Source organism: Pseudophryne corroboree, chromosome 2, assembly GCF_028390025.1.
Source record: "Pseudophryne corroboree isolate aPseCor3 chromosome 2, aPseCor3.hap2, whole genome shotgun sequence".
Lineage (NCBI taxonomy): Eukaryota > Metazoa > Chordata > Amphibia > Anura > Myobatrachidae > Pseudophryne > Pseudophryne corroboree.
Genome location: NC_086445.1, coordinates 444838101 through 444852662, shown reverse-complemented (window position 1 = coordinate 444852662; position 14562 = coordinate 444838101). Strand labels below are relative to the sequence as shown.

Here is a 14562-nt window from a genome sequence, read left to right as displayed (position 1 = left end):
TGTACATTCACACAATTCATTTATGTTTCATATACACCTTATACACACAGCCTGAAGGTCATTTAATACAATATTTTTAATACCTTTGTGTATTAAACAAAGTTTGTGTACATTGAGCCATCAAAAAAACAAAGGTTTCACTATCTCACTCTCACTCAAAAAAGTCCGTATTTCGGAATATTCCGTATTTCGGAATATTTGGATATGGGATACTCAACCTGTATATGTGTATATGTGTGTATATATAATAAGAATTTACTTACCGATAATTCTATTTCTCGGAGTCCGTAGTGGATGCTGGGGTTCCTGAAAGGACCATGGGGAATAGCGGCTCCGCAGGAGACAGGGCACAAAAGTAAAGCTTTTACAGGTCAGGTGGTGTGTACTGGCTCCTCCCCCTATGACCCTCCTCCAGACTCCAGTTAGGTACTGTGCCCGGACGAGCGTACACAATAAGGGAGGATTTTGAATCCCGGGTAAGACTCATACCAGCCACACCAATCACACCGTACAACTTGTGATCTAAACCCAGTTAACAGTATGATAACAGAGGAGCCTCTGAAAGATGGCTTCCTAAACAATAACCCGAATTAGTTAACAATAACTATGTACAAGTATTGCAGATAATCCGCACTTGGGATGGGCGCCCAGCATCCACTACGGACTCCGAGAAATAGAATTATCGGTAAGTAAATTCTTATTTTCTCTATCGTCCTAAGTGGATGCTGGGGTTCCTGAAAGGACCATGGGGATTATACCAAAGCTCCCAAACGGGCGGGAGAGTGCGGATGACTCTGCAGCACCGAATGAGAGAACTCCAGGTCCTCCTTTGCCAGGGTATCAAATTTGTAAAAATTTACAAACGTGTTCTCCCCTGACCACGTAGCTGCTCGGCAGAGTTGTAATGCCGAGACCCCTCGGGCAGCCGCCCAAGATGAGCCCACCTTCCTTGCGGAATGGGCCTTAACAGATTTAGGCTGTGGCAGGCCTGCCACAGAATGTACAAGTTGAATTTTGTTACAAAACCAACGAGCAATCGACTGCTTAGAAGCAGGTGCACCCAACTTTTTGGGTGCATACAGTATAAACAGCGAGTCAGATTTTCTGACTCCAGCCGTCCTTTAAATGTATATTTTTAAGGCTCTGACAACGTCCAACAACTTGGAGTCCTTCAAGTCGTCTGTAGCCGCAGGCACTACAATAGGCTGGTTCAGGTGAAACGCTGATACCACCTTAGGGAGAAAATGCGGACGCGTCCGCAGCTCTGCCCTATGTCGAATGGAAAATTAAATAAGGGCTTTTATAAGACAAAGCCGCCAGTTCAGATACTCTCCCGGCCGAAGCCAGGGCCAGTAACATAGTCACTTTCCATGTGAGATATTTCAAATCCACATTCTTTAGTGGTTCAAACCAATTGGATTTGAGGAAATCTAAAACTACATTTAGATCCCACGGTGCCACCTTAGGCACCACAGGAGGCTGTATATGCAGTACTCCTTTGATAAAAATCTGGACCTCAGGGACTGAGGCCAATTCTTTGTGGAAGAATATTGATAGGGCCGAAATTTGAACCTTAATAGATCCCAATTTGAGACCCATAGACAATCCTGATTGCAGGAAATGTAGGAAAACGACCCAGTTGAAATTCCTCCATCGGAGCACTCCGCTGCTCGCACCACGCAACATATTTTCGCCAAATACGGCGATAATGCTTCGCGGTGACTTCCTTCCTTGCCTTTATCAAGGTAGGAATGACTTCTTCTGGAATGCCTTTTCCTTTTAGGATCTGGCATTCAACGCCATGCCGTCAAACGCAGCCGCGGTAAGTCTTGAAAAAGACAAGGACCCTGCTGAAGCAGGTCCCTTCTCAGAAGTAGAGGCCACGGATCGTCCGTGACCATCTCTTGAAGTTCCGGGTACCAAGTCCTTCTTGGCCAATCCGGAGCCACTAGTCTTACTCCTCTTTGCCGTATAATCCTCAATACCTTTGGTATGAGAGGCAGAGGAGGAAACACATATACCGACTGGTACACCCAAGGTGTTACCAGCGCGTCCACAGCTATTGCCTGCGGATCTCTTGACCTGGCGCAATACCTGTCCAGTGTTTTGTTGAGGCGAGACGCCATCATGTCCACCATTGGTTTTACCCAACGGTTTAATAGCATGTGGAAAACTTCTGGATGAAGTCCCCACTCTCCCGGGTGAAGGTCGTGTCTGCTGAGGAAGTCTGCTTCCCAGTTGTCCACGCCCGGGATGAATACTGCTGACAGTGCTATCACGTGATTCTCCGCCCAGCGAAGGATCCTGGCAGCTTCTGCCATTGCCCTCCTGCTTCTTGTGCCGCCCTGTCTGTTTACATGGGCGACTGCCGTGATGTTGTCCGACTGGATCAACACCGGTCTTCCTTGAAGCAGAGGTTCCGCCTGGCTTAGAGCATTGTAGATTGCTCTTAGTTCCAGAATGCTTATGTGAAGAGACTTTTTCAGGCTCGACCACACTCCCTGGAAATTTCTTCCCTGTGTGACTGCTCCCCAGCCTCTCAGGCTGGCATCCGTGGTCACCAGGATCCAATCCTGTATGCCGAATCTGCGGCCCTCCAATAGATGAGCCTCCTGCAACCACCACAGAAGGGATACCCTTGTCCTCGGCGACAGGGTTATCCGCAGGTGCATCTGAAGATGCGACCCTGACCATTTGTCCAACAGATCCCTTTGCATGGAATCTGCCGAAAGGGATTGCTTCGTAAGAAGCTACCATTTTTTCCCAGGACTCTTGTGCATTGATGTACAGACACCTTTCCTGGTTTTAGGAGGTTCCTGACCAGGTCAGATAACTCCTTGGCTTTTTCTTCGGGAAGAAAAACCTTTTTCTGAACTGTGTCCAGAATCATCCCCAGGAACAGCAGACGAGTTGTCGGCATTAATTTGGATTTTGGAATATTCAGAATCCATCCGTGCTGCTTTTGCACCTCTTGAGATAGTGCTAAACCCATCTCTAGCTGTTCTCTGGACCTTGCCCTTATTAGGAGATCGTCCAAGTATGGGATAATTAATACGCCTTTTCTTCGAAGAAGAAATATTATCTCGGCCATTACCTTTGTAAAGACCCGAGGTGCCGTGGACAAACCAAACGGCAGCGTCTGAAACTGATAGTGACAGTTTTGTACAACGAACCTGAGGTACCCCTGGTGTGAGGGGTAATTGGAACGTGGAGATACGCATCCTTGATGTCCAAGGATACCATAAAGTCCCCTTCTTCCAGGTTCGCTATCACTGCTCTGAGTGACTCCATCTTGAACTTGAACTTCTTTATGTATAGGTTCAAGGACTTCAGATTTAGCATAGGCCTTACCGAGCCATCCGGCTTCGGTACCACAAATAGAGTGGAATAATACCCCTTCCCTTGTTGTAGAAGAGGTACCTTGACTATCACCTGCTGAAAATACAGCTTGTGAATGGCTTCCAAAACCGTCTCCCTTTCTGAGGGGGACGTTGGTAAAGCAGACTTCAGGAAACGGCGAGGTGGCTCTGTCTCTAATTTCAACCTGTACCCCTGAGATATTATCTGCAGGATCCAGGGATTTACCTGCGAGTGAGCCCACTGCGCGCTGTAATTTTTGAGACGACCGCCTACCGCCCCCGAGTCCGCTTGCGAAGCCCCAGCGTCATGCTGAGGCTTTTGTAGAAGCCGGGGAGGGCTTCTGTTCCTGGGAAGGAGCTGCCTGTTGCTGTCTCTTCCCTCGTCCTCTGTCTCGTGGCAGATATGAATAGCCCTTTGCTCTCTTATTTTTAAAGGAACGAAAGGGCTGCGGTTGAAAGGTCGGTGCCTTTTTCTGTTGGGGAGTGACTTGAGGTAGAAAAGGTGGATTTCCCGGCCGTAGCCGTGGCCACCAAATCCGATAGACCGACCTCAAATAACTCCTCTACGCATCGCCTGTCCACTGTCGTGTCCATAAAGCTCTTCTGGCCGAAATGGACATAGCACTTACCCGTGATGCCAGTGTGCAGATATCTCTCTGTGCATCACGCATATAAAGAAATGCATCCTTTATTTGTTCTAACGACAGTAAAATATTGTCCCTGTCCAGGGTATCAATATTTTCGATCAGGGACTCTGACCAAACTACCCCAGCACTGCACATCCAGGCAGTCGCAATAGCTGGTCGTAGTATAACACCTGCATGTGTGTATATACCTTTTTGGATATTTTCCATCCTCCTATCTGATGGATCTTTAAGTGCGTCCGTCTCAGGAGAGGGTAACGCCACTTGTTTTGATAAGCGTGTTAGCGCTTTGTCCACCCTAGGAGGTGTTTCCCAGCGCTCCCTAACCTCTGGCGGGAAAGGGTATAAAGCCAATAACTTCTTTGAAATTAGCAGTTTTTTATCGGGGCACCCCACGCTTCATCACACACGTCATTTAATTCTTCTGATTCGGTAAAAACTACTGGTAGTTTTTTCACCCCCACATAATACCCTGTTTAGTGGTACCTGTAGTATCAGCTAAATGTAACATCTCCTTTATTGCCAAAATCATATAACGTGTGGCCCTACTGGAAAATACGGTTGATTCGTCACCTTCACCACCGGAATCAGTGCCTGTGTCTGGGTCTGTGTCGACCGACTGAGGCAAGGGACGTTTTACAGCCCCTGACGGTGTTTGAGGCGCCTGGACAGACACTAATTGAGTGTCCGGCCGCCTCATGTCGGCAAACGACTGCTTAAGCGAGTTGACGCTATCCCGTAATTCCACAAATAAAGGCATCCATTCTGGTGTCGACCCCCTAGGAGGTGACATCCTCATATTTGGCAATTGCTCCGCCTCCACACCAATAACGTCCTCATACATGTCGACACACACGTACCGACACACAGCAGACACACAGGGAATGCTCTATACGAAGACAGGACCCACTAGCCCTTTGGGGAGACAGAGGGAGAGTCTGCCAGCACACACCAAAAAGCGCTATATATGACAGGGATAGCCTTATGATTAAGTGCTCCCTTATAGCTGCTTTTATATTAATATATTGCCATTTATTCTGCCCCCCCTCTCTGTTATACCCTGTTTCTGTAGTGCAGTGCAGGGGAGAGACCTGGGAGCCTTCCTGACCAGCGGAGCTGTGACAGAAAATGGCGCCGTGTGCTGAGGAGATAGGCCCCGCCCCTTTTTCGGCGGGCTCGTCTCCCGCTATTTAGTACATTTAGGCAGGGGTAAATATCTCCATATAGCCTCTGGGGCTATATGTGAGGTATTTTTAGCCTTTTTAAAGGTTTTCATTTGCCTCCCAGGGCGCCCCCCCCCAGCGCCCTGCACCCTCAGTGACTGCCGTGTGAAGTGTGCTGAGAGGAAAATGGCGCACAGCTGCAGTGCTGTGCGCTACCTTAAGAAGACTGCAGTAGTCTTCAGCCGCCGATTCTGGACCTCTTCTTGCTTCAGCATCTGTGAGGGGGCCGGCGGCGTGGCTCCGGTGACCATCCAGGCTGTACCTGTGATCGTCCCTCTGGAGCTTCATGTCCAGTAGCCAAGAAGCCAATCCATCCTGCACGCAGGTGAGTTCACTTCTTCTCCCCTCTGTCCCTCGTTGCAGTGATCCTGTTGCCAGCAGGAATCACTGTAAAATAAAAAACCTAAGCTAAACTCTCTAAGCAGCTCTTTATGAGAGCCACCTAGAATTGCACCCTTCTCGGCCGGGCACAAAAATCTAACTGGAGTCTGGAGGAGGGTCATAGGGGGAGGAGCCAGTACACACCACCTGACCTGTAAAAGCTTTACTTTTGTGCCCTGTCTCCTGCGGAGCCGCTATTCCCCATGGTCCTTTCAGGAACCCCAGCATCCACTTAGGACGATAGAGAAATATATATACATACATATACATATATATATATATATATACATACATATACATATATATATATATATATATATACACATACATACATATATACATACACACACACACATACATACATACATACAAACAATCATCAGGTGCATGGCGTTTTACCACACCTATCTTTACCAGAAATCTTTAGTTTTATTTCACTGGTTTTAAATGACAATGAATTTGTTTATGATGTTAACAATAAAAGTTACGTGCTAATCTACACACACACAAAACTTAATTTTTTGCTCTTTATTGTACAGTAGATTACTGTGAAAAATGTGTCAAACTACACCAAGTGGTTTCAACGTAGAATACTTAGAGCAGCAGTGGAGAACGTCCGGCCTATGGACCGAATAAGGCCCGCACAGTCTCTTCATTCAGTCTGGCGGCTAGTGCTGCAGCCGCTGCCATGTGAGGGGAGGAGTGCGCAGCGCATTTCCTGCCCCTCAATGTGCTCAGTGATGTCCAGCCTCCGGCGGCAGCGGGGTGAATCTCATTGGTTTGTTAGCCAATCAGAGCTCACAGACCGGCAGCCCCGGCTCCTGATTGGCTAAAGAACCAGCGCCTCATTTGAGATACCCGCCACCGGAGACCAGACATCACTGAGCATTGAGGGGCAGAAGAGGCGCTGCGCTCTCCTCCACTCACATAGCAGCAACAACAGCGGTGAGCAGCAGAGGGGAGGGGCATTGTGGGGCAATGTGTATCTGGCACTGTGGGGCATTTATGTATCTGGCACTGCACTACTGGGGGCATTTGTGTATCTGGCAGTGCACTACTGGGGGCATGTGTGTATCACGCCCCATTTTAATTGGCCACGCCCCGTGTGGAATGTGCACACAGTACCACTAAGGTGTATATCTACTGGGGGCAGGCTAATTTTTTAATTGATACTTTTGTATGGACCCCGAAGGATTTTATAAATGGCCCTTGGTAGAAAAAAAGGTTCCCCACCCCTGACTTAGAGAATAGCACTTCTCCATAACTATGCAATGTATCAAGATACAGGCAATTAATCAATAAGAAATCAAATGAAACAAAATTTACATCTTAAATAAAAATACAGAGAATAAAGAAAACTTATACTCTTGGCCACATAGTACATGAGATGCATATTTCTATTAGCCTGAAAGCACAAGTGACCAAATTAAAAGGTCATTTGTAAGTAGAAGAAAAGTAATAAGAAAAAAACATTTATGTGAAAAACTTTTAACTGTTTTTTACCGTCATCAATCAGTTTGCCAAGGCGGCTACAAAATGTAACTCAAAATTTATAATTCAATGAATAGACTTGGACATGCCACTATGTCTAACATGTTCCAACACATTTTCTCCCTACTGCAAATGACTGAAAGGTAAGCTCAATATGAACAGGCAACCTTGGACGCCTCAAGCTCTTTTATCTTCTCCTCAGCTTCTGTCAATTTCTCCTTTAAAGTCCCAATCTCTTTTTCCATGGGCATCACTACTGAACGCAGCTTTTCTGCATCCTCCTGGGCCTGTAATCCAAACAAAAGGCATAATTTATTTTCCCACAGTATAATACTCTCTGACATGGATCCACCAATGGTGAGAATTCACCTCAGCAACCTTCAGTTATTGCTAAGTACATTATAATATCTGAGGACTGTGCAAATACCGGTCACCAGGCGACTGAAACAATACACCTGTGGAAATGGCCTGTGAATACCAAGTCCCAACTCCAACAAAACTTGCAGGACCCACTGAATGAATTACTAATTAATTTGCAATGCTGTTTACCGCTATTACTACTTCTACAGCTGGAGTTACTCATGCCAAAAACATCAGTGATGCCATAACAGTAGCTTCCTAGAAGGGTGGCAGGGTCTCTAACTGTGGTAGTAGAACAGTGTAGAATGTAATATAAAAGCGCCATATGTCAGAAACCAAATCTAATTAGGCAACTGGCAGACATAAAATGCCTTTTTTATGGGAATAATAGGGTTTAATCACTTTATAGCAGCAAACACAAGACTTGTTATATGTTACTTACACCCTAATGTGGGTTCATTAATTGGGTGCAGGCTGTCTATAAGATGCGGGTAATTTGGGCAATTTTTATTGTCCTGTAAATAATTGCTAAAGAAAACACTGTTTACAACAAATTATATTGGTGTTAACTGCCAATGTGTATAAATCTAACCTATATTATTTGTCTGTAGCTAACATATACAGGTTGAGTATCCCTTATCCAAAATGCTTGGGACCAGAAGCATTTTGGATATCGGATTATTCCGTATTTTGGAATAATTGCATACCATAATGAGATATCATGGCTATGGGACCCAAGTCTAAGCACAGAATGCATTTATGTTTCATATACACCTTATACACACACAGCCTGAAGGTCATTTAATACAATATTTTTAATAACTTTGTGTAGTAAACAAAGTTTGTGTACACTGAACCATCAGAAAACAAAGGTTTCACTATCTCACTCAAAAAATTCCGTATTTCGGAATATTCCGTATTTCGGAATATTTGGATATGGGATACTCAACCTGTATTTAGTTACACCAATGGTTCCTAGCTTTAGGGTCTGGCTGCCAACACTTGGATACCTTTGTCTAAGTAAACTCATTTTCCTTTCCTATCATTTTTAGTTTGTATTTAGATGTAGTGTATTAAAATATTGTCTAATGTAAAGTAAAAATTGTTTGTATTTATTGATTTAAAAAAAATTATATATGTATATATATATATATATATATATATATATATATATATATATATATCTCTCTCAAAATGTTGTCAATGAAAAGTGTGTTACATATTTTTTTTATGAGCAAAATGAAATAAAAAATGTGTATTTATCGCTCTCGCTCTCTCTAAGATAGATATACATATATATATATATATATATATATGAAAATATACAGAGTAAATTAAGTTCTTAACATTTAATTTTTTATAAATTATTAGGTCCTAAAAAATTTTTTAATAAGGGCATCCATATACCAACATTTCACAGTAAAAAGGGGAAATTACTCCGAAATCAGGAACTTGTTTTACAAAAAATTTTTTTTGACTGATACGTCACACTCTCAATCACTACAAAAACTACCTATCATCACTGACACATAGCTCCTCTTCTGCTAACTAGAGGTCAACATGTAAAAGGTTGCAACTGATGTGTGACCAGAGCATACTGTAGCTTGCTGAATGAAGGACAGATGCCAACATGTAAAAATTCGATTCAATGGTACTTATGACGCAAGAAATAAATGAGACATGAACAAACAATATTTTTTTTAAAAATACATAAAAGTAATTAAGGGGTGATAGAAAAATGATAGTAAACAGGACTTTTTCTGACAGGAGTACTAAATAAAGCTCATAATGCTGTACTGTACATTGTTATGTAGAGCATCTGCAAAAAAGCAACTGTCAAAACTCAAAACAAAATTGGAGCTTTCCCTGATTTAAAAAAGGAAGAATGTAATCTAGGTTTACTTAGGAGGTGCTGATCAATTGTGTTATAGATTACTCAAACATTATTGCATTAATATATGCCCATGCAAAACAAATATCTGTTATTAAAATATTAATGCAATAATGTTGTTTGAGTAATCTAAAATCTAATTGAACAGCGCCTACTACGTAAACCTAGTTTACATTTTTCATTTTTAGGTCTATTGACAAGGCTTAACAATTGCCTCTTTGCATTCCAGACTAGGCACCAGGTTTTATGTATATATTTTTATTTGGCTTTTCCTGGTTGTGCGATTGATGGACAAATAGCAGCTCTTACTATCAATCGAATGCTGCATAACTGCATTTTTGAAGTTATGTAAACAACCTATTCCATTAATTTCTCCCTGGGCAAAACTCTGACTCTTTTGCGGTTCCTTACGCTGCGTCATTCTTATCACTGGTCTACACTGGCCTTGAGAGCTGAAAGAGTCATGGGGCCCACACATCAGGCAGAAATCAGGGCAATTCCCTGTTCTGCTGATGCCGGGGGTTGAAGAAATGTAATAGTGGAGATCGTCGAGTCAGGGAATTTTAACATGCTGGTTTTCCCCAATTCACAGACAGATTGCCGATCCTAATTAGCTGTCAATCTGCAGATTGGACAGGCAGAATAGGGATTCATAGATGTATGGCCCCCACTAGTCAGCTGCAGTGGAATAGTGGGGCACTAATCAGTTTACATTCAGCAAAATCATTACAAAACGAGGTCTTGTTTCAGAAGTGACAGCTTTTCTATAAAGGATACAATAATACTGAGCCATTTTATGTACAGTACACTTGTCCCAATCCAAAATATACAACATTCTCATCCTCAAATTGGATGAACACTGAACTTCTGTGTAGGTTCACTTGAATATTCCAGATTCTTAGTGTCTCAATTCATGCAGATAACACGCAAAAGATTAAAAATAGAGAACCAAAGGGCTGCATTCAATTACCCATGGTAATTATCCACGGGCTAATGCAGTGGATGGGGCTATTCAATTGTGGCCCAAGGCAGCCAGCAATAAGGCCAGGGCGTACTGCTGCGAATGCTGGAAAAGTGGGTGGGGTCACCCAAAAAGGGTGTGTCTTCTTTTCATATATGCAGGGGCATGCAAAAGCAAAAGAAAATAGTGACAGGATATAAATATTAACATTTATTGGTCTGATGGAGTCGTATCACTGTATCTTCATAAACAAAATATACAAAGAACAGCAGGCTGATACAGACTCAATAAAATAACTGGGAATCTCTGCACCACATTACTTACATATATACATAGAAATTGATGGCATATAAGAACCACTTGACACATCTAGTCTGTTCTTAGATAGATGTCATGGCCAGTGGGAGTGTGGCAGCGGGAAGCCAGAGCTTACCTGTTCATACGCTGCGCTTTTCATCCTTGCAGTGCGCGGAAGCAGCTGACGGCTGTCTGGTCCGAGGTCTGAGAGGCAGGAGAGAGCGAGCTCTGTGCGGCCAAGGTCCTGGAGGCGCCAGGCTGTGGCTGCCGCCATCTTGGATCTGGCACACGGCCACAAGGGACCAATCAGCTGGTATTTTCGGCTGCACCAATCCCAGGAGAGCACAGAGTCATGGATAAAATTGGGAGCACAGAGTCATGGATAAAATTGGCCAAGTACAGGTGGATATTACTTTAATCAGGCATGACATGCAAAAGATTCGTGAACGGGTGGGGGAGGCGGAACACCGTATCTCCGACCTAGAAGACGTCACCAATCCTCTCAAAGACACAGTTTCCAGCCTCACAACTCAGATGTCGGCAGTTAAGGCGAAGCTCTCCGATATTGAAGGAAGACTGCGTCGTAATAACGTTCGCTTTGTGGGCCTCCCGGAGAGAGTGGAGGGCTCCTCCCCAGAATCCTTCCTTGAAACATGGCTTCTCCGTCTATTTCAACGCGATGACTTTGGTCCTCAGTTCTCTGTGGAGAGGGCCCATCGATTGCCTGCCAGGGCTCCTCCCCCGGGCGCACCTGCACGCACTTTCATAGCCCGTTTTCTACATTACAGGGACCGGGATGCAGTCCTACGGCTGGCCCGTACACAGGGTCCTTTGAAATTTGACAACCATGATATTGCTGTCTACCCAGACTTTGCCGTGGAAGTCCAGAAGTCGCGTACGCAGTTCCTACAGGTCAAGAGAAAGCTTCGTGATCATCAAATTCAATATGCCATGTTATTTCCGGCACGATTGAGGGTGGTGTATGATGGCTCCACACACTTCTTCAATACCCCTCAAGAGGCGGAGGCCTGGCTTGAGCGCAGACCCAGGCCCCCTATTTAGGGACTGGTTCTCCCTCAGAGGACGCATTGACTGCTGGGTTCTGTACTCCTTCTAGTCCTATAGCGGGAATGATCTTTATTTCTAGGAGCTGAATGCTAGGATATAGCCTTTTTGTAGAGGCATTAGTTGTCTCTACTCCCTAGGGTTGTTATAGGTTCTCAGCCTTAGTTCAGTTAACGGTTTTTCTGGGATCCAGGCGTGTCTAGTTTGGGATGGATATGCAGGGAGGGGGGGGTTTGGGTTGTTCTGGGTTTGTTCTTTTTTTTGTACATGTATTGTCTTATGTGTCACTGTGCTATTTTTTTTTCTCGAACTGTAATGTGTCCATGATTTCGTTTATGTATGCCTTCTGCTCTCCGTATGCTCCGCCTGTGTGCTGGCGGGGGGTCGTAGTGATCCCTTTGCTTCTCTCCCCTCTATGTTATGGGTTCCTCTCCTTTGCGCGCCTTGCTTGCCTTGGATTTTCTTCTTCCCCTCCCTCTCCGCATTTGCCCCTTGCCCTTTTTCTCCTCCTGTCCTTTCTCTTTTGTATCTATGGCTGCAGGGGTTGATGGGCTCCGCATACTCGGCTGGAATGTGAGGGGCCTGAATGACCGCATTAAGCGGGCGCTGGTTTTGTCTCAGGTGAGAAAATATAGGGCAGATATCATATGCCTTTCCGAAACGCATCTAGTTGGTACTAAAACCTTGGCTCTCAGGAAGCCCTGGGTGGGTCTCTCCTATCACTCCACCTTCTCTGCTAACTCCAGGGGGGTTTCAGTTTTGGTGCGGAAGTCGGTTAATTTCCACTTGGTTCATAGCCAAATTGACCAATATGGCAGATATGTATTTCTTAGGGCCTATGTTAACCGTACACTTTTACACATACTTGCTGTCTACGTCCCTCCCCCCTACAATAATGAGGTACTCAGGCGGGCGATGTCGTTTCTTGCTACTTCTCCCTCGGCTCCGGTCCTTTGCATCGGTGACTTCAATAATGTTTTGGATAAAGTCTTAGATAGATGGACTGAGCTTCCCCCTTCCCTACCCTCTGCCTCCCCGTCCCCCACTCCGTTCGCAAGGTTGATTTCCGAGCTTGGACTCCTGGATATTTGGAGGTTGAGACACCCTAATCAACTCCAATACTCCTGCCACTCGGCCAGCTTTCACTCGTTTTCGAGAATAGACTTGGCCCTCGTCTCCCCTGATCTCACTGCTAGAATACTGGATGCCCAGTACCTTCAGAGAGGAATCTCGGATCACTCACCTGTGCTGGTGGTCCTGGATTCTGTTCCTCCCCGTGGGGCTAAGCTCTGGAAGTTGAATCCCTTCTGGTTGACCTTGTTAACTGACCACGAGGCCTTGCTTAACGAATGGAGTGATTTTGGGGTTCATAATGCGTCCTGTTCTGATCCACTGGTTAAACATGACGCATTTAAAGCTTCACTAAGGGGCTCCTTCATACGACAAATAGCTAATGTCAAGAAATCTAGTAGAGAAGAGGAGATGCGCCTGGAGCTTGCCTGTTCCCAATCCGAATCTACTTACCTCACTACTAGGACCCTTGATGATCGGGCAAGTTGGGATTTGGCCAGGAAAGCCTGGTCTGACCACTTGCTTGATAAATCAAAGCGCAAATTACTTTTCTCCCAGCACGCCCTGTATTCACAATCGGACACGGGGGGTAGTTACTTGGCATTTCTGGCTAGGGGAGAGAGAACGGGGGGTTCCATTCAGCAGATCTGTGATACTCAGGGCGAAATGGTATATGCCACTCCTGAAATAGCCCAGGTCTTCCAGTCCTTTTATTCCTCGCTATATGCCTCTAGAGTCGCCTATACCCCCACTCAACTACAGCAATATCTTTCAGACATTACCCTCCCACAACTATCTCAACAATCTGTAGATATTTTGGATGCTAATATTACCCCAGAGGAAGTTGAGGCCGCTATTGCCTCCTTCCCTAACAAAAAGGCCCCGGGTAGCGACGGTATACCGGTTGAAGTTTATAAACAATATCGTGCATACTTTGTCCCCTATCTTTTGACTCTCTTTAATACATTGCTGGAGGGCGCTCGTCTACCTCCCTCTATGTCTGAAGCTATTATCGTGGTGATCCTTAAACCGGGTAAAGACCCTACGGCCCCGGAAACCTACCGCCCGATCTCATTGCTACCTACTGATGTCAAAATTTTGGCCAAAATTCTGGCACTTAGACTCAATAGTGTTATCACTTCGATCATACATGATGACCAGACAGGATTTATGCCAGGCAAGTCCACCCTCCAAAATTTGAGGCGACTGTTCTGTCACCTGCAGATGGGGGACCGCCCCGAGTCGGAGGCTGTGGTGGTTTCCTTGGATGCTGCCAGGGCCTTCGACTCTGTGGAGTGGGTGTATTTGTGGGAAGTACTTCGACGGTTTGCTTTTGGCCCCAAATTCATACGCTGGGTACAATTACTCTATTCCTCCCCCGTGGCTCGGATATCTGTCAATGGCTATGTGACCTCCCCGTTTGCCTTGTCCCGTGGTACCAGACAGGGCTGCCCACTCTCCCCTGCCCTTTTTGCCCTGGCTGTAGAGCCATTGGCATGTTTCATCAGAGCGTCCCCTGATGTTAGGGGCATCACCATTGACGGACATGAGGATGTCATTGCATTGTATGCCGATGACATGCTCTTGTTCCTCAGAGACCCTGATGCTTCCCTGACCTCCCTTCTGGGTATTGTTGATACATTTGGTCTCTACTCCGGCCTGACTATCAACTGGAATAAGTCTAATGTCTTTCCCATCTCTGGTATTCTTCCTGACCCGTTGCCAGATGTGTCCTCCTTGACCTGGACCCTTCGCTTTCAGTATCTTGGTGTCTGGATCACTCCTAATGTTAAGTCTTTTGTACATCAAAACATTGACC

General features: G+C 45.2%; 1 protein-coding gene across 1 annotated transcript in view; it reads right to left on the bottom strand.

Moving 5' to 3' along the window:
* The window catches only part of RABEP1 (rabaptin, RAB GTPase binding effector protein 1), a 162205-nt gene that overhangs the window by 63669 nt on the left and 83974 nt on the right, over positions 1 to 14562 (bottom strand). Inside the window, exon 5 of the mRNA XM_063953673.1 lies at positions 7266 to 7385. Within this exon, the coding sequence (XP_063809743.1) occupies positions 7266 to 7385 (120 nt within the window). The remainder of the gene's footprint in view (positions 1 to 7265; positions 7386 to 14562) is intronic.